At 34.5% G+C, this 18959-nt stretch overlaps 1 protein-coding gene across 1 annotated transcript; it reads left to right on the top strand.

The window, feature by feature from the left end:
* Positions 1–164: 164 nt before the first annotated feature.
* Positions 165–12918, top strand: LOC117337755 (neuroguidin-like). Its single transcript, XM_033898863.1, has 13 exons — positions 165–315; positions 1180–1334; positions 2482–2619; positions 4184–4268; positions 4771–4823; positions 5591–5693; positions 7231–7355; positions 8771–8826; positions 9828–9876; positions 10490–10591; positions 10896–10934; positions 12538–12556; positions 12838–12918. Exons 2-13 carry the CDS (start codon positions 1212–1214, stop codon positions 12867–12869), a joined length of 924 nt encoding a protein of 307 aa, XP_033754754.1. The 5' UTR covers positions 165–315; positions 1180–1211; the 3' UTR covers positions 12870–12918.
* The last annotated feature ends 6041 nt before the right edge of the window (positions 12919–18959 follow it).

Here is an 18959-nt window from a genome sequence, read left to right as displayed (position 1 = left end):
AAGTAAATGATAGTATTGTAAAAATATCACATTACTATAATATATTAATATATTTATTTCTAATTCAATGTATTACATCATTAAAGAGCATAACGAATCAGTAAAACGTAAAAAAAAAAACCAAAAAAAAATCCGGATATAAATAGGCTATATACTACTATAGCCCTTATCATATCCGGAAACGGTGTGATTTCATTTCCGGCATTTCCGCTTTAAATAAAAACACGTGTGAAAAGCAGGGAACAGGGGAACATCGAACAGATATTTGAAATCGTTGAAGACATGAGGGGATCCCTCTTGAATACTTGCATTTAGGTAATGTTTATCAAAAGAATTGAGAGTGGTGGGAGTTTCATCGAAATGTCGAGACAGCCTTGATTTCTTTTCAGAAAAGTATAAGACTCTAATTTTAGTATAAACACTTGAGACATGCACCTGTTGACAGATCTAGACATTATGTAATTATTCCGTACTTTGCTTAACAGCGTATTTCACTTTTTAGGATGTGACATTTGAGAGAGAGATAAATGGTACACTGGAAATGATATTTTCAGATGTACAAATTTAACTATGAAACGCAAAAGTTTCATTTTTGGAGATCTAGAATTATTTATTCATAAGCACCTGTTATGAAATGAAGTCCATCTTGTTTCTGGAGTCTACAGTAGGCCTATATAATTATCAGACTAGATTGCATTGGTTAAATCACATTTATTTAATCACAAGACAAATGCAAAAGTAAGAACTATTTGCACATCTTGTATCGAAATATTATTTACTTTGTTGTAATGTAACAGAGCGCATGATTATTTTAATTTAAATCTCAGCCTCTGCCAGGGATCAAACCCAGGACCTCTGGTTTACAAGTGTTATACTCAACCGAACGAGCTAAAGAGAAGATCTCTCTAGCCAAGCGGTATATTGCGGGTATTAATTATTACCATGGTTACAGTAATAAATCAATGCGCCTTCAAACAATGATTGCAAAATGGACTGTTTTAATGATTTTGGCTAATTTTAGTTAAATGTACAAATCATTACTCCAACTTGCATATCTGATATATGTATGCAAGATGGCATATATTATACGCAATTTGACGATTTTCCCTAACCTTTTTATAATGATCATCTCTAGATCAATACTTAAGCTTAAAAACTGATACTTTTCTGTTCTTTCAGTGACTACAAACAGGGAGCCATATATTTTCACTATGGATGATATAGAGAAAGCCATGGGGTTGCTGACAGACGTGGATAAGGGGGCCACTGCTGCCTGTCAGCAGATCCAGTCAATGTTAGATAGAGCAGAGAAGGGCGAAATCAACACTTCAAAGGTGCGTTCACAGACTTAAAATGAAATGAATGGTGTGTTATATGTATAGATATTTATATACATAAATGTGTATGCCGAATTAATATATATAATCTATATTGAACAATTTAAACAACTGAATTCAGGGAACTTTATAAGGGAGTATGTACATGTGTATATAGCACAAACTGTAGATAGTCAGGAAAATTGATATTGACACAGGCCAGATTCATTATCATTTGGTAATCAATTTTTCTTGCGTAAAATTGTTACTTGAATCAAAAGAAACCCAACTTATTGTTGTTTGTATTTCTTTGTTAAATGGACTTAGATTAAATTGCTTATGCTTGCAATATGTTCATTATCTAATTCTTGTGTTATTCCATCTTGAAATCGTATCAGAATTCAAGTGTCATTAATAATTTAATAGCTGTAGATTAACAGTCATCATATCTCAATTACATTGTCAGTGGAGTGTTTTTGTCATGCAGTACAGCTGAGAAATAGTGGAGATTCTGAAAATTATAACAGATCTATGATCTGACATATTAATTACATATATAATATAAGTGATTAGCCCTAATTTTTTGGCATAGCCGTATAATATTCTTTTGGCCCAGGATATGACGCGACAGGTGGCGTTACTGGTCAAGATGAAGTATGTGATTGGTCAATGTAGCGGTAAATGCAAAATGCAGATATGCAGTTAAAAACGACACGAAGTTGAGATTAAATGCAAGCTACTTAAGTCGATGTTTCTTTTCAAATGACAAATTAGTAAAATTGTATTCCTAATTCAAATGCAGTCACAATATCACCAAAAATGATTCAAACTGATATAATTTTGTTATACGTGCTGAAACGCGTTAGTTTGTTAATTTATTTCACCAGCAATTTTACATTATAACCACCAGCATTAAAACTATGCCGTTTATCTCTTTTAAAGATATTTCTTGTTTCAATTAATTCAAGACCTAATTGATTATAGATAATTTCTGAAGATTTCTTTTTGATCCTAGATATTGGATGAATTTTCAGCGTTTTAATTAATCACTTATGACAAAAATGCAAAGATTGTTGCTGCATGATTCTACTTTCTTCTCCCAGCCGAGTAAAGTGGGATATCAATAATAAGATTGACACAGCATATTGACATTGTTTACTTACAGGGGCTGAGTTTCCTGGAGATGAAATACCAGATGCTGTTGAGCTACTTAATCAACCTGACTTATGTGATGTTACAGAAGGCGAGGGGAAAGTCGATACAGGCTGATCCAGCCATCTTCAGGCTCACGGAGATACGCACGGTTTGTTACCATGACAACAGTAATTTGGTAGTAGACTATATCGGCCAGTTAGGTGACAGAGTGTTGACAACATTTATTTGGTAGTAGACTAAGGCATAGAGTCAGGGAAGGAAGAAAAATGTCAGCATAATTGGTCCTTCGGGCAAGTTAGGATTCAAAAGTACTTGCCCACAGGTGAAACATAGTGGTCCAATTAAACTGAATTAGTAGTATCTTCAATTACTCTGGGGGAAAAGTAAAAAATATGAGAAATTTTGCACTTGCCAATCGGGCAAGTAGTCAGCAACCTTTACTTGCCCACAGACCAAATCTGCTGGCCCCGGGCCATCAGACCTGGGTTTTTTCTCGACCTGAGAGTATATAATTAGAGTGGTTGGTCAGTCAGGTGACAGATTGTTAACAACATTAATTTGGTAGTAGACTAAGGCATAGAGTATATATTTAGAGGGGTCGGCCACACTTGCTTTCACCTATATTGGGAGGTCTGGGTTTTATTCTATTCGATCGGACTTCAAAACAAAGGTACATGGGTTATTTGCCTGCACTACATGTATTTTCACACAGTAATGTCCTCCAATATATATATATATCATATATACGTATATCAATTAACTAATTCATTAGAATATCATGTGATATTTTAATTGGTTGTAATTTTTCTTAATCATTTAATATGTTGATATTTCCTTTGATTAATTTAATACAAATAACTCTTTATATAGTGTTATATTATAGTGATGATATAGTGGATACAAATCTGAAATAACTAAATAGATTTTTCAGTATACATATAAATGTTTCCGACATGTAATAGTTATAGACTTTATAACCCCCAAATGAAACTTATAGATTAATATTTTGTCCCACTACATCAAATTTTAAGTGTGTTACTTATATAATGTCACATATGTGCACTACATATATGTAATTAAATTATACAGAGTTATGTCCCTTGGATTATATTTCATGTTTGGCCAGTTAATATCAATATCTACCCTAACACCAATTAGCACTAATATATGTACCTGAGGTAGTTTAAATATACAGAGTTATGTCCCTTGGATTATTTTTTGTGTTTGGCCAGATAATATTAATATCTACACTAACACCAAGTAGCACCACATATATGTACCTGAGGTAGTTTAAATATACAGGAGGGGCCGCGGTGGCCGAGTGGTTAAGGTGTCCCGACACTTTAACACTAGCCCTCCACCTCTGGGTTGCTAGTTCGAAATCTACATGGGGCAGTTGCCAGGTACTGACTGTAGGCCGGTGGTTTATCTCCGGGTACTCCGGCTTTCCTCCACCTCCAAAACCTGGCACGTCCTTAAATGACCCTAGCTGTTAATAGGACGTTAAAAAAAAAAAAAATTAAATATACAGAGTTCTGTCCCTTGGATTATTTTTCATGTTTGGCCAGATAATATCAATATAAACTAATACCGATTACCAACATAATCATTATACTAACCTATCATGGAATGATATGTTTGGTATACTGAAATTAGACCTTGAAGGGATATATGTTCACAGAAATATATATAAATGATTTTTTTTTGTGCAGGTGCTAGAAAAGTTACGCCCAATTGACCAAAAACTAAAATACCAAATTGATAAGCTTATCAGGACCGCCATCACTGGGGACACTGGTAAGTTAGCTTAATATCTTTGTCTAGGTTTAAATAAACATCACTGAGTCATTTGTAAGGTGTTGATCGGAATGTTTCTGATGTAATTATTGGCCTTTGAAAAAATCTGATGTCCATCCCTGTCAGATTTTTTTTAAAAGGCCAATAAATCGTCGGAAGCCTTCGGATTAGTAAGTTTTGTGAGTTTTATTTGCAATAGAAAATGAGTTTTTCACTGATCTTTCATATTGGCATCCAATGTGATCCCTTCGGATCAGTTGGAAAAGCCATGGACTGCCATGCTGGAAAATGTGGATTTTACTTTTGTTGCATGGTTCTCAACTGGAATATGTTTTTCTCTTCCACACTGTTCATGTCCATTGAGCAGGTTCACAACCTTTTTGTTTCCACTTGGATTTCCATTGTCTGTAGCATTACGGTACTCCCTGCACCACGGCGTGCTGAGCAGCTCCATGCAGTGATAAATATAACGAGCGTATGATATTGTGGTCATTGTTTGCAGGTGCTGCAGACCCACTGAGATTTAAGGCCAACCCAGACAACCTGATTAACAAGGTAATGTTTCTGATTGGCCTTTTACATCAATCAGCTTATAATTTTTAACATTAGTTGTGCGACATTAGTTTCTACTCTTTCTGTTTATTTTTTAAATGCCTAAAGTTCATTGGTTACTCTCTACCTCATCACTTATCTGTTACAAGGTTTTAGTTGGGTCATAATATACCAAATGTCATGATATACCAAATGTCATAATATACCCAATGTCATAATATACCAAATGTCATGATATACCAAATGTCATAATATACCCAATGTCATAATATACCAAATGTCATAATATACCATATGTCATATATATATATACAAAATGTCATAACATACACTATGTCATAATATACAAAATGTCATATAATATACATAATGTCATTACTGGAGAAGCCATGGAAAGTACTGGAGGGATATTCCTCGATCTTCATGTGTGGATTCCCCTGGCACTTAGTTGTGCTGCCAATTCATTTTTGATTTTTTTTATCAGAAAAGTAAAATGGCTGACAGGTAGCCATCTTGGATTTTGAGAATAAAAGTTTGTTTTTGCAATTTCTTTAAAAGAACCAGAGTGAAGTTTCTCAAACTTCACATGTCAGTTCCACTTGTTCTCGTTATCAAATTATTTAGAGGAATAGATGAAAGAAAGGAAAAATAGAGAGGTCTATTTCACATAGAACCAGTAAAGATTTTTCAATGTTGGGCCCCAAGATTCAACTCTGGGATCTCTTTCCTAATTAACATTTAATTCACATGATTTTTTCCTAATTCACTAGTTGGAGGGTGAAGATTCAGACGAGGAGTCTGGCTCCGATGAAGAGGAAAAGGAAAAGAAACCTCGTGCTTACGTACCACCTAAGCTTGCAGCTGTTCATTACGGTAAGATTCTATCAGAAGTCTTTTTTTTTTCTCATCTAGGCTTCAGTGATGTGGAGATTTTCCATCTAGAGTTCAGTGATGTGGAGATTTTCCATCTAGAGTTAAATGATGTGGGGATTTTCCATCTAGAGTTAAATGATGTGGGGATTTTCCATCTAGAGTTAAGTGATGTGGGGATTTTCCATATAGAGTTAAGTGATGTGGGGATTTTCCATCTAGAGTTAAATGATGTGGGGATTTTCCATATAGAGTTAAATGATGTGGGGATTTTCCATATAGAGTTAAGTGATGTGGGGATTTTCCATATAGAGTTAAATGATGTGGGGATTTTCCATTTAGAGTTAAGTGATGTGGGGATTTTCCATCTAGAGTTAAGTGATGTGGGGATTTTCCATCTAGAGTTAAGTGATGTGGGGATTTTCCATCTAGAGTTAAGTGATGTGGGGATTTTCCATCTAGAGTTAAATGATGTGGGGATTTTCCATCTAGAGTTAAATGATGTGGGGATTTTCCATCTAGAGTTAAGTGATGTGGGGATTTTCCATCTAGAGTTAAATGTTGTGGGGATTTTCCATCTAGAGTTAAGTGATGTGGGGATTTTCCATCTAGAGTTAAATGTTGTGGGGATTTTCCATCTAAAGTTAAGTGATTTGGGGATTTTCCATCTAGAGTTCAGTGATTTGGGGATTTTCCATCTAGAGTTCAGTGATTTGGGGATTTTCCATATATAGAGTTTAGCGATGTGGGGATTTTCCATATATAGAGTTTAGCGATGTGGGGATTTTCCATATATAGAGTTTAGCGATGTGGGGATTTTCCATCTATATTTCAGTGGCCATTTCCCATCTAGAGTTCAGTGATTTGGGGATTTTCCATCTAGAGTTCAGTGATTTGGGGATTTTCCATATATAGAGTTTAGCGATGTGGGGATTTTCCATCTATATTTCAGTGGCCATTTCCCATCTAGAGTTCAGTGATTTGGGGATTTTCCATCTAGCTAATATCGAGTTAAGTGACCTGGGGATTTCCCATCTAGACATGATCACCAGTGGTCTTTAGAGGTCAAAATTAAATTTGTTCATCACTAGCATTTCATTTCAAGTGCCTGAAATTTCCACTAGCAAAATGAAATTTTGAACTAGCAAAATTTAAAGCAGTGTTTTCAATAATTTTAATATAAAGTAGAGAAAATACAGGAATCACACCACTTATTGGAAAGATTTCTTAAAATCCTAATTTCTAATGTTGTTATAAATTTATTTTCAACTCATATTTTCCCTATTTATGCTTGTGTATCATGTATATGAACAGATTGTTGGGGAAAACATACTTAGTAGAAAAAATTTGAACTAGCATTTCCTGCAATTTAACTGGCATTTTGCTAGTTATAAAGAGTTAATTTTGAACCCTGGTCCTGGGGGTTCAATCTATCTTGTAAATTCTGTTCAAATATATACATGTACATTTCATCAAATATCAAGATGTTTTGGACAGGTGTATTTGACTAACTTTAATACCCAAACAATTCTACAAACAGATGGCGATGAGACTGTTGAGGAGAAAAAACAGCGTCACATGGAGAAAGCTCAGAGGCGTGCAGCGAGCAGTAGCTTAGTGAGGGAGATGACAAACCAGTTAACTGATGCTCCCGAGGAAATACAGGTTGTTATCTCTATAGAAACAGTCTCTTTATATACATCCGCCAATATTTCATAAAAGTATCATGACATAGCATTCTCCATATGGCCAGCATAAACATTTGATTGTCATGAAATCTACATTTCCATCCAATCTCTTCCAATTGAAATTGTCATGAAATCTACATTTTCCATCCAATCTCTTTTAATTGAAATTGTCATAAAATCTGCATTTTCCATCCAATCTCTTTTAATTGAAATTGTCATGAAATCTACATTTTTCCATCCATTCTCTTTCAACTGAAACTGATCGTTTTATAATCATAATAAATTTTGAAATTATATTAAAAATCATTAAAAAAGTTAGAAAATTTCGTGATATCTAGAATGTGTCTCTTTTTACTTATAATTTCTATACTTGTTTCTGACTGGTTATTGTACATGTAGTAGGGTGTTGTATATTTGTCCGGCGTAAACCTTTGTTTGTCTGGAGATCTAGCTCCTTTATTTATTGATTGATCTTTTTGTAACTTGGTATGCATTATAATCATGATATACATAGTTGTGTTTCCATGAAAGGAATTTTAATTAGACTGTTTTTGCAAAATTCGTTTTCCTTTGTTTATAATCCATTCGCAACGAAGCCGGGGATGAGATGTAGTGTTCTGTATGTGTGTACATACGTTCAAATGTTCGCATCTTGTCAGCGCTCTAATGACTTAAGTCACGGACAAAGTAACTATTTCTACTAATTTTTAACATTTCAATAAAACTTCATACATCAGTCTATAATGAGTATACGTACCTCAAACAAGTTTGTGCTTCAGGCTGGCAAGGTCAAGGACAAGGTCGTTGTTACTATTTATATAACATCTTTGTCACAGCTCTAGCAAACTCATTATTTAAAAGGATTTTGATCATACTTCATGTAATGGTAAAGTATGAGAATAATTCAAATAAGTTGGTATCAGGGAATATTAATTTTAGGATTATTCAGCAGGTATATGTGAGGGGATTTGTATCGCTTGCTATGGTTTGTTTCAGTGTTTTGTTCAGAGATCATACATTTACGAATGATTTCTTTTAAACTTTGAAGATCATGATATCAAAATATCTAATAATATGATTATGATATAATCAAGTTGTGTTTAATGGGACTACTTTGGTAACTCCTCATTACTGGTATTCCTCAAAGTGTAAGAAAATTAAATATTGCAGTGAAAGTAAAAGTGAGGATTGAAGCATTTTATCTATAACCACTCAGATAAGGTGAATCAAATCTGATTTCTCTTAAGATATTACATATACGTGTAACACTACATATATATATATGACATTTGATGGATGTATATTGTTCTGCTCTGTGGTCACACAAATATTTAATGATTTATGATATATTTCCATCAATCACACAGTATCTTATTTTTCATCAATTAACAGGAATCTCGTGATCTGCACAGATCTAAAGTGGACAAGAGGACAAAGGAAATTAAGGAGTATGTATTTTAATTAATGATTTTATAAAAACCCTTATATACTGATGTTAATTAGACTCGGGTATAATAACCCTTACATTATGATGTTAATTAGACTCTGGTATAATAACCCTTACATTAGGATGTTAATTAGACTCGAATATAATAACCCTTACATTATGATGTTAATTAGACTCGGGTATAATAACCCTTACATTCTGATGTTAATTAGACTCGGGTATAATAACCCTTACATTCTGATGTTAATTAGACTCGGGTATAATAACCCTTACATTCTGATGTTAATTAGACTCTGGTATAATAACCCTTACATTATGATGCTAATTAGACTCGGGTATAATAACCCTTACATTCTGATGTTAATTAGACTCGGGTATAATAACCCTTACATTAGGATGTTAATTAGACTCGGGTATAATAACCCTTACATTCTGATGTTAATTAGACTCGGGTATAATAACCCTTACATTATGATGTTAATTAGACTCGGGTATAATAACCCTTACATTATGATGCTAATTAGACTCGGGTATAATAACCCTTACATTCTGATGTTAATTAGACTCTGGTATAATAACCCTTACATTCTGATGTTAATTAGACTCTGGTATAATAACCCTTACATTCTGATGTTAATTAGACTCGGGGTATAATAACCCTTACATTCTGATGTTAATTAGACTCGAGTATAATAACCCTTACATTCTGATGGTAATTAGACTTGGGTTTAATAACCCTTACATTCTGATGTTAATTAGATCCTGGTATAATAGTGTTGTCCGTGTTCTAATACAGTATTGTCCCGTGCATAGCTTTTTAACAGTCTTTATAAAATTCAAAACATACAGCATACAGATTAATTTGCTTTCAATGACTTAGATCTAAATTTTCAGTTTTAATCAACTTATTAAGATAATTTTGTGTTGATATGATTTCCAAGAAAAATCTGGGTCAGTATGATACTGTCATAGCCACTACACTGTCATACTTTTTTATTTCAGATATGAAGAACAATTTTTCACTCGAGTGTCTATATCTAAAAAGGAGAGGGTGCGTATTTGCTGATGAATTAAAATATGAATATGGGAAAGTTGATCTGAATTGTGATGGTAGTTTTTTTTTTACTTATACCTGTACATATGTGAATCAGGATAATTTAGAAAATAGATATTCGTATGGTTTTTCTCAACATTTTAAGAAAATAAAAGAACTTTTATCAAGTAGAAACAGTATGTTCTCAACTATAAAACAGCCAAAAGAATTACAGGAATCAATGATTTTCCTATGCTGTGATGCGATGCCCATCTTCCGGCCATCTGGTTGTTCAGTCATTAGGCGCTCTTGGCTTTTAAACACTGCTTATCAAGAGGCCCCATAGACCTGATATTGGGCTTATAACATGCTGGAGTGAAGCCGAAGGGCTACCAAGTTTGCTCAGATGAATGACCATGACCTACATTCAAGGTCACAGGGTTCAAATGTGCTTTCTAATTTATGAAATTATTGTTTGAAATTTTTATAATTTCAATATAAATCTAATGCATAAAAAGAAAAAAAAGATGTGATAGAATATTTAGTACCATATCATTTTTAAAATATTGAATTTCTGAATTATAACTAGCAATTTTATTCTGAATTACGTGTTTGTATGTTTTATACACAGAATGAAGCACGGAGAGTGGGCACCATGTCATCGCTGAACAGTCTGACACAGTTTGATGATATCAGTGCCATAATGGGAGAAGGAGGAGATTTGACACATCAGGTATCACTCGTAAAAACACTAGGACTGACATCATTACTGGAAATAATGTTGACAAATACCTTTATCCTGGCTAGAAATTGTCAGAATTGTTTCAATTTCATTGCAAGATGCTAGATTATGACACTTCCTCCAAAGGGACTTTTGAATTTTTTTCTACTGATATATCTTCTATCCTAACTTGATCAGTTTTGATTTTGTTTTAATTAGCGTCTATTTCAATTGAGCATTCTGTAAAGTAACATTCATGAAAATTTATAATACAGATCTAAAAAGGATGATAAACTTTCTCAACTTTCTTTTCTAGGATGGTCCCTCACGAAAGAAGCAGAAAAAAGCTGGCAAGGTACTATTTCTGTTTAAAGTAGAAAATGAAAGTTGTTTGCAGCTTTTATTTTAAGTTAATGAATATGTACATAATTAATTTAAAATAATCAGGTAATGTTGATGGGTCTAATTCTAATGGGCCTAGATACCTACAAGCAAGAGATTTGTTGGACCTAAAATATCTACAAAGAAAATGTCTGTTGGGCCTGTATAGTTACAAACAAGGGGTCTGGTGGGCCCAGATATATACAAACTAGAGGTCAGGTTGGCCTAGATATCTACAAAGTAAAGGTCTGCTGGGCCTAGATATCTACAAACTAGAGGTCTGGTGGGCCCAGATATATACAAACTAGAGGTCAGGTTGGCCTAGATATCTACAAAGTAAAGGTCTGGTGGGCCTGTATACCTACAAACTTTAGGTCTGTTGGGTCTAGCTATCTTCAAACTTGAGGTCATCCTGGTTGTATACCTTCAAACTACAGGTCTGCTGGGCCTAGATATCTACAAACTAGAGGTCAGGTTGGCCTAGATATCTACAAAGTAAAGGTTTGGTGGGCCTGTATACCTTCAAACTAGAGGTCTGCTGGGCCTAGATATCTACAAACAAGAGGTCTGGTGGGCCTACATTGCCTCTTGTGTCAACTTTTCTTTAATTGCTTCTTGTCCAGAAGGGAATTTGTAGCATAGAAGGGTCTGGGCCTTCTTGTGGCCTCCTTGGGGGAAGACAAGCAGGGCCCAATATACGAAATAGAGATAAACTTTTTGAATCCTTCTTCACTTGTTCAGATAAAGGGATTTTTATTAAATTGCAATTGTTTTTTGGTGGAGGGACTGATAACTATATCAGTTTAGTCTTTGCCCAGTTTAGGTTGGAGGGGGGGGCCCCCAAGAGAAAAAATCAAGATTGAATATTTGTGTTTTTTTTTACTGACAACATAAGAAGCAGCAGTCAGTTGCTCAACAGGGCCCAGTTGTTCAAAAGATGATTAGCTTAATCATGTGATTAGTGAAAATCTCATTTATCGTTTACTTCAAATCCTATGTGTTTACATTCTTCAAAATAAGCAGATAGAAAGAGACTGACAAGTGTTTTATTTTCATTAAATGTTGTCAAGTTTGTTTTACTAGATTTAGTATATCAGGCTTTTAGTATTGTTGTTAAACTGTGATTAGCTTAATCACCCTATGAACAACTGGGCAAAGATGATTAGCTTAATCACTTGATTAGTGAGATTATCATATCTCCTTTACTTAAACCTGAGTGTGTGTATTCCTTAAAATAGCCAGGTTGGAAGATACTGACGAATGTTATAGTATCATAAAATTTGGTCATGTTAATTTTACCAGAAATGATTTTATCATGGTCTAAAAATTGTTGTTAAAACGTGATTAGCCTAATCACCTTTTGAACAACTGTGGGTCAAGGAAAAGAAATTTTAGATAAAACAATGAGAACTCCTATGCATATTAATGAGGCAGATTGCCAAATGGGAAAATGTCTTAAGTATAACTTAAATGAGAATGCTTTACCATGAGAGATATCATAATTCACTTTGAGCACATTTCAATTGCAAGACGTTTACATTCCTTAAAGTAATTGAAACTTAACATTTATATTTCAGGGCAAGAAAGGAAAGAAAGGTATTTATGCTAATTGTCTTTGCAATGAATAATTCATGAATCAAGAATAAAACCTTATCTTGGTATTTTGGTAAGACTCACAAGTGTTTAGGTGCAAAGTATCTGGATGTCAGTTGACTGGCCAACTATTTTTGTCCCTTATGTTATATAATTAAGTATCTATAGTATATAAAACCTCTTTATATAAAGAACATGTGACCACTTTATTCCATTGAATTGCCTTTTAAAGCAAGTTAAACTGTTATAATCTTATCATAATGAATTTTTTTTTTGTCTTTTAGGCGGATTCAAGAAGAAAAAGCGAAAGTTTTAAAAGAACAATGACAGTGTTATTTTATTTGTTAATAAACAAGTATATTATATGATTTTGTTTGGTCTTTATTTTAAGTTCAGGTGAATTAATATAAACTGCGTCTTTTTAAAGGCGTAAGATAAGTTCCAAAATAAGACATGAATAAGTAGATTTAACTTGAGTGAAAAAGCTAGAACACTGATAGTTCAGGAAGGGCCCAGTCATGTGGCTACATGGATGTATCTTCTAATGTCTTGTTTAATAATGATCAATCATATAGGTGCCCGACTCGTTTTATAAAATAATTACATATAAGACTACATATGAGACGTATGTACTCTCATAATATGTTATTATTTTATACAACGAGTCGAGGTGTCTGTGGAACAATTTTGTCTTTTACTTTTTGAACCAAATAACCTTAATCTTTGCCCTAATGACATTGATCTTTGGCTAGTTGACTTGTTTAATTCCGACAAATTTTGCTTTATAATATCAACAAAATGTTCAGTGGAAATATTCAATATTTATACCCCCGCAACGAAGTTAGGGGGGTATACTGGAATCACCTTGTCCGTCCGGCTATACATTCACTCACTTCTTTATGGATTTCACTCAAATTTGGTATATAGTTAGAAGACCATATGCACTTGTGTCCCCTGTAATGATTTTGCGATTTAGCCCTTTTTAACAGAGTTATGCCCCTTTTTCATACAAAATGTGTCATAATTTTGTCCGGCTATGCATTCACTTAGTTTTTGATGGATTTTCTTGAAACTTTATACAGAGTAAAAGGATGGCATGAAGTTTTGTCTCCAGTAATGGCCTCTTCCGAAAAAAACCTTTTTACAGAGTTATGCCGCTTTATGTAAAAAATGGTTACTAGCTTGTCCGGCTATGCATTTGCTTTGTTTTTAATGGATTTTACTAAAATATGGTATGTAGTTAGAGGACCCTATGAGGCTTAGCTTTATGCAAAGATTGTGCCGAATTACCAGTTCTAATAGAGTTAGGTCCCTTTTTCTTTAAAAACGAGCAAAATTTTGTTCGGCTATGCATTCAATTAGTTCTTACCTAAACATAGAACATGTTTGATTTGGTTATAGTACCATAGATAGGCATCCTCACAAAGTATCCAAACCAATCATGGAAAGGGGGGGGGGGTATACTTGTCACCCCCTTGGTGACAGCTCTAGTTGATTTTGACATTTAACCTTTGAACCCAGTGAACTTTGCCTTTAACCTTGACCTTTTGACAGTTGACTTATTGTTTAAATCCAACTAATTTTGTTTTGAAATATCATAAAATCCTCATTAGTTAAAAGGTACGAACTTTGGCCTTGACCTTGCAATTTGGCCCGATGACATTGACTTATTTGATATGTGACCTTGACCTTTGATCAAGTCATCAAGTCATGGCAAAATGTTTATCAATGAAGATTTACAAAACATGACTTTTACCTTTGGCCTCATGACTTTGATCTTTGTCCTATTGACTTGTTTAATTATGACCAATTGAATTGAATCTTAGTTACTGATTTAAATTTAACTTAATTTGACTGTAAGTATCTGTAGGGTGGGGATTTAAAAAGCTACAAATGGTGGGGCTGACCCCTAGGACCTGAGGGGAGGGGCCAAAAGGGAGCAATTTGGCTATATTGCTATAAACGTCTTCTCTTGAACTAAGAAATGTATATTGTCGGGCAGCACTCCTAGGAAAATGGAAAAGGTTTTGATTTAGTTTATCTTTATTACCTTGAGATGAAGCTTTGTTAGCTCACCTGCTAATGAGCTTATACAGTGGTGTGACTTCCATCATCCTTTTAACAACTTTTTCTCAATCACCGCCAAACACAGATACCTGGTATTCGGCCTGTAGCAAACCCAGGTAAACGGCTACCAAATCTGTTCAAATGGATGACTTTGACCTACAGTCGAACCTATGTATAAAGGACACCTAAGGGACAAGGCAGAAGTGTCCTTTATAGAGAGGTGTCCTTTATATAGAGGTTCAACGAGTGATGTCCCTAATAAACGAAGAAACAAACCAAAATCTGAATACAGTACACTATATCTCCTGATTTATTATGTTTAAATACTAAAACAAATGAATAAAAAACAAATGATTAAAGAAAAATACTTAATTAATTTTTAATTATTCATCTGACATATGTATGTATTAGGTATATTCAAGATCACATGAGTAAAATAGGCTTAAATTGTTCAATGACTTCTTCTCAATAACTAAGATATCTAGGGAGTGTTGCACGCTAAGGTGAAGACTACCAAGTTTGTTCAAATCAATGGCCTTGACCTACATTAGATATCACAGGTGGTAAATAGGCTAAACCATTAAATGACTTCTCATTGATAAAGAGGACCTGGGAGTTTATATTGGGTCTGCAGTTTGCTGGAGTAAAGGGCTACCAAGTTTGAATGAATAACCTTGACCTACATTCAAGGTTCAATTTTGTATAAATAGCGGGTCTTGGCTCCCAGGGCCTGAGAAGCAGGAACCCAACATGGGAAATCATAGGAAATTCTTGACAATCTTTCTTCTTTCATAGGAATAAAAGGATTGGGACCGTTTTTTAATGTGAAGCATCTTTGGGTGAAGTAGAACCAGTTTTGTATAAATGTTGGATCTAGCCTTCGTAGGAGTCCTGAGGCTCATTTGAAGGAAATACGAATAAAAAATGAAAATATAACTACTGTCAAATTGAAACGGATATAAGCATCCATTGATTACGGGTACAACATAGCCCCACAGGCAGGTACGAGAACAACTAGAAATCTGTTCAGGGTTTCCCCTGCAGTGAAAGATAGACTTGTCATTCCAACTTCATTTCGCATTGGAAATTCTACGGTCACGGGGTTATTAAGCATAGGGACCATGGAAAAATCGTCAAATCACATGCAGACATCATTGCAAATTTTCAATAATTGAGTTTTTACAAGAAAACAGATAATGATTCTCCTTAGCGACATTCTCTATACACAAGGTACTGTACATATGTTTTCTTCTTCTGGAATTCTTTGTTACCTACCAGTTTCTATTGAAATTTTGAAATTGCATGTACACAGTTTCTATGGAAATTTTGAATTGCATGTAAGTATCTTATAAAGATACAGTTAATCTATTATCAGGTTTCATCGCACGTAATAAGGACTGGTCGATAGCTATAGGGGAAGGACGAAATATTTCACATTGATAGGGTAGTATTGGGTCTTAGTCATAATGGTGACGTTTTGTCAGTACGTTATTTTGGTTTAATTCCCGAACGAAACGGATGGGAAAATATTCCCATCTCATCCTTAAAATCAGTCTAGCCTTCCTTAAAACATATTTTTAGTTCTCTGGGGCTATTTATGCTATTTATAGCCCCGAGAACTATAGCCAGCGGTCGAAAATTTTGCTGCTTTGCACCCTGTAAACATATTTTTAGCCTAACTGTGCATTCATGGCTGTATGTTTTGATGCCATATTATAGGTATTATGTAGTTGCTGTGTTGATAACAATCACAATATTAGATATCAACTGAAATTCTTTTAGTTTAAGAAAAATTAAGTGTTAATGTTTATTTTAGTAACAACGGTGAAACAGAAGTATACCTCCCACTAGGCGACATCGGTGGGCCGAGATTCAGTGCAATTTGTGTATGTTGGTGTTATCTAGACCATTGACAGTATCAATTAATTTTGTCCAGGCAGGGCTTCAACAACAAGGAACTGAAAGAAACTGTGACTGAGCTAAAGTGGAGGTCAATGAAAAATAACTTAGTGTTCAGCGGCCTTGCTGAAAACCCGAGCGAACACCCAAGAAGAACTTGGCATCGATCACAATATCGAATTTGGAAATGTTCATCGCTTTGGCAGAGTCGTTGATGGGAAGAAAAGACCAGTAGTAGCCCGATTTCTTTTCAATAAAGACCGGGGAAATGTGATAGGGTGTGTGCGAAGGTTGAAGGGAACACCATTCTACATCAACGAGCAATTTCCGATGGAAATACATCAACGTCGGAGAGAACTCGGACCAATCATCAAAGATCTCCGCAGCAAAGGCAAAAATGTGCGGTTGGTGAGAGATAAACTTATAGTTGATGGTAGACTTTACAATGGTCCTGTCATCATCCAGAACAATAGTAGCAAGTCTCCAGCACCAACTATGCTGCGATCTACAAATAGTCCCTCTTTCAGTGCAGTGACCCGCGAGAGAGCACCAACCGCACCACCTAATGCCTCATCGTATGGCGCGGGAAACGATGTCATAATTAAATATTTTTGCCTAGGCAAAATTCGATTTTTGCCTAGGCAAACATATTTCTGCCTAAGCAAAAATAATTTTGCCTAGGCAAAATTCGATTTCTGCCTAAGCAAAATTCGATTTTTGCCTAGGCAGAAATAATTTTGCCTAAGCAAAACTATTTAATTATGACATCCTTCCCGCGCCATATCATCGAACATCAACTCGCGCAACGATAATCATTCTCAAAGAGAAACCGGAAGGAATTCTCAAGGACAACATATTCGCGACCAATCGCGCAACGCCGCCCCATCCGGTTACCGTCGCTAGGGACGCGCACCAAGAGGTCGCAATATAAGTCACCATGACAACCCCGGTGTCGCGAGTATTGACCTGAAAATAACATGTCTCAATGTTTGTGGTATCAAAAGCAAACTGCTTTTACATGTGAAAAATAGATCAAAATTTAAGTAAAAATCCGCGGGCATTGTAATCATAAACAGAACCAAGCTGAGTCAATTTCTAAAATTCTGTACAACAGACTCTGAATATGTCCAGTGGGTTATACTGTCTGCACATTTAATAAATAACGCAGGTGATTTATTATTAGGGTGCACGTATGTGCCTCCCGAAAACTCTAAATACTCCTCTTCTGCGGCGTTTACTGAAATTGAGAATGAACTAATTAACCTTCAAAATCGTAGTCATAATGTAATGTTGATTGGTAATTTCAATGCCAAAACAGCACAGTGTGTAGATTACAATGTACCCGATAATAACCTAACAAATATAGCAATAAAGACGTAGATCAAACATGTTCTGACCAAGGTCAATATATCAAGTGGAAAAACGGGAAGAAAAACGAATTTATTCATAAAGTACATAATTGTTCTCCTGATCAACTAAATTCTATAAATGATAAACTCAATGTTTTGTCGGAAAAGGCTTCTGTAAGTAAATCTGAAGTGAATGAAGTAGTTAACAAATATCTAATCTATTTAAAACGGCAGCTAGACATTTTTGGATACAAAAAAAAATCACATTGGTATACAAAATATAAATAATGTCTCTAATAACAAACCATGGTTTACAGCCGAGTGTCTCACCAAAAGGCGGGCCTTCCATGATGCGAAAAATATATACACAACTCACAAAACTGATATCAATAGACGAAATATGAATAAAAAATCTAGGGAATATAAAAAAAATCTTAAGGAAGTGTTATAACGTATATAAATTTAACACTGAAAATCAAATAGTACTATGTCAAAATCTAATCCCAAAGAAATTTGGGACATCTTAGATTCATTCAATAAAAGTAATAATAGAAATGGCGATGTCGATATATCTTTGGATGAGCTCTATGAATATTTCAAAAAATTAAACAGCTCTGAGGATGAAAAGGATGAAGTTATCATTCCAGATACAAATGAAAATGAATTTGATTTTATAGTGAATAGTGAAATAACTGAAAATGAAATCAGACAGGTTATTTGTAATAAGGCACCGGGTTCTTTTGTTTGGATAAAGGTGACGTTTATCAAATTTAGCCGGTGGCATTCTTGGGTGAAGATGAACAAATTTTGTAAAAGTTTTGGGAAGAGCGGGAGGAGGATGAGGAATGTAAATATCGTTTAGGTGAATGTTCGAAATACCATTCAATGAATAAACGGTACATTCATATGACAAGTAAATTTTGATTAAAATGTTATCTGAACTTCACATTATTTGATTTGTTTTATTTTGTAATTAAAGCATTTAATGGTCTATCATAAAGTAATTCCTTAAACGATGTTAAATAAAGAATATAGATGATCTTACACGAGTGTCGAATATGGAATTTATCAAACGAGTTCAATAATTTGAT

This window comes from Pecten maximus, chromosome 11, assembly GCF_902652985.1.
Source record: "Pecten maximus chromosome 11, xPecMax1.1, whole genome shotgun sequence".
Lineage (NCBI taxonomy): Eukaryota > Metazoa > Mollusca > Bivalvia > Pectinida > Pectinidae > Pecten > Pecten maximus.
The sequence above is the reverse complement of the archived record's forward strand: the minus strand, read 5'-3'. Positions and strand labels throughout refer to the sequence as shown.

What these genes read in the sequence shown, in the direction of transcription:
- LOC117337755 (XM_033898863.1), top strand. Translation starts at nt 1,212, where the DNA reads ATGGATGATATAGAGAAAGCCATGGGGTTGCTGACAGACGTGGATAAG. An exon ending in ATGCTCCCGAGGAAATACAG is followed by an intron (nt 7,356 to 8,770) that starts GTTGTTATCTCT and finishes ATCAATTAACAG; the next exon opens with GAATCTCGTGATCTGCACAG. An exon ending in GAGGAGATTTGACACATCAG is followed by an intron (nt 10,592 to 10,895) that starts GTATCACTCGTA and finishes TTTCTTTTCTAG; the next exon opens with GATGGTCCCTCACGAAAGAA.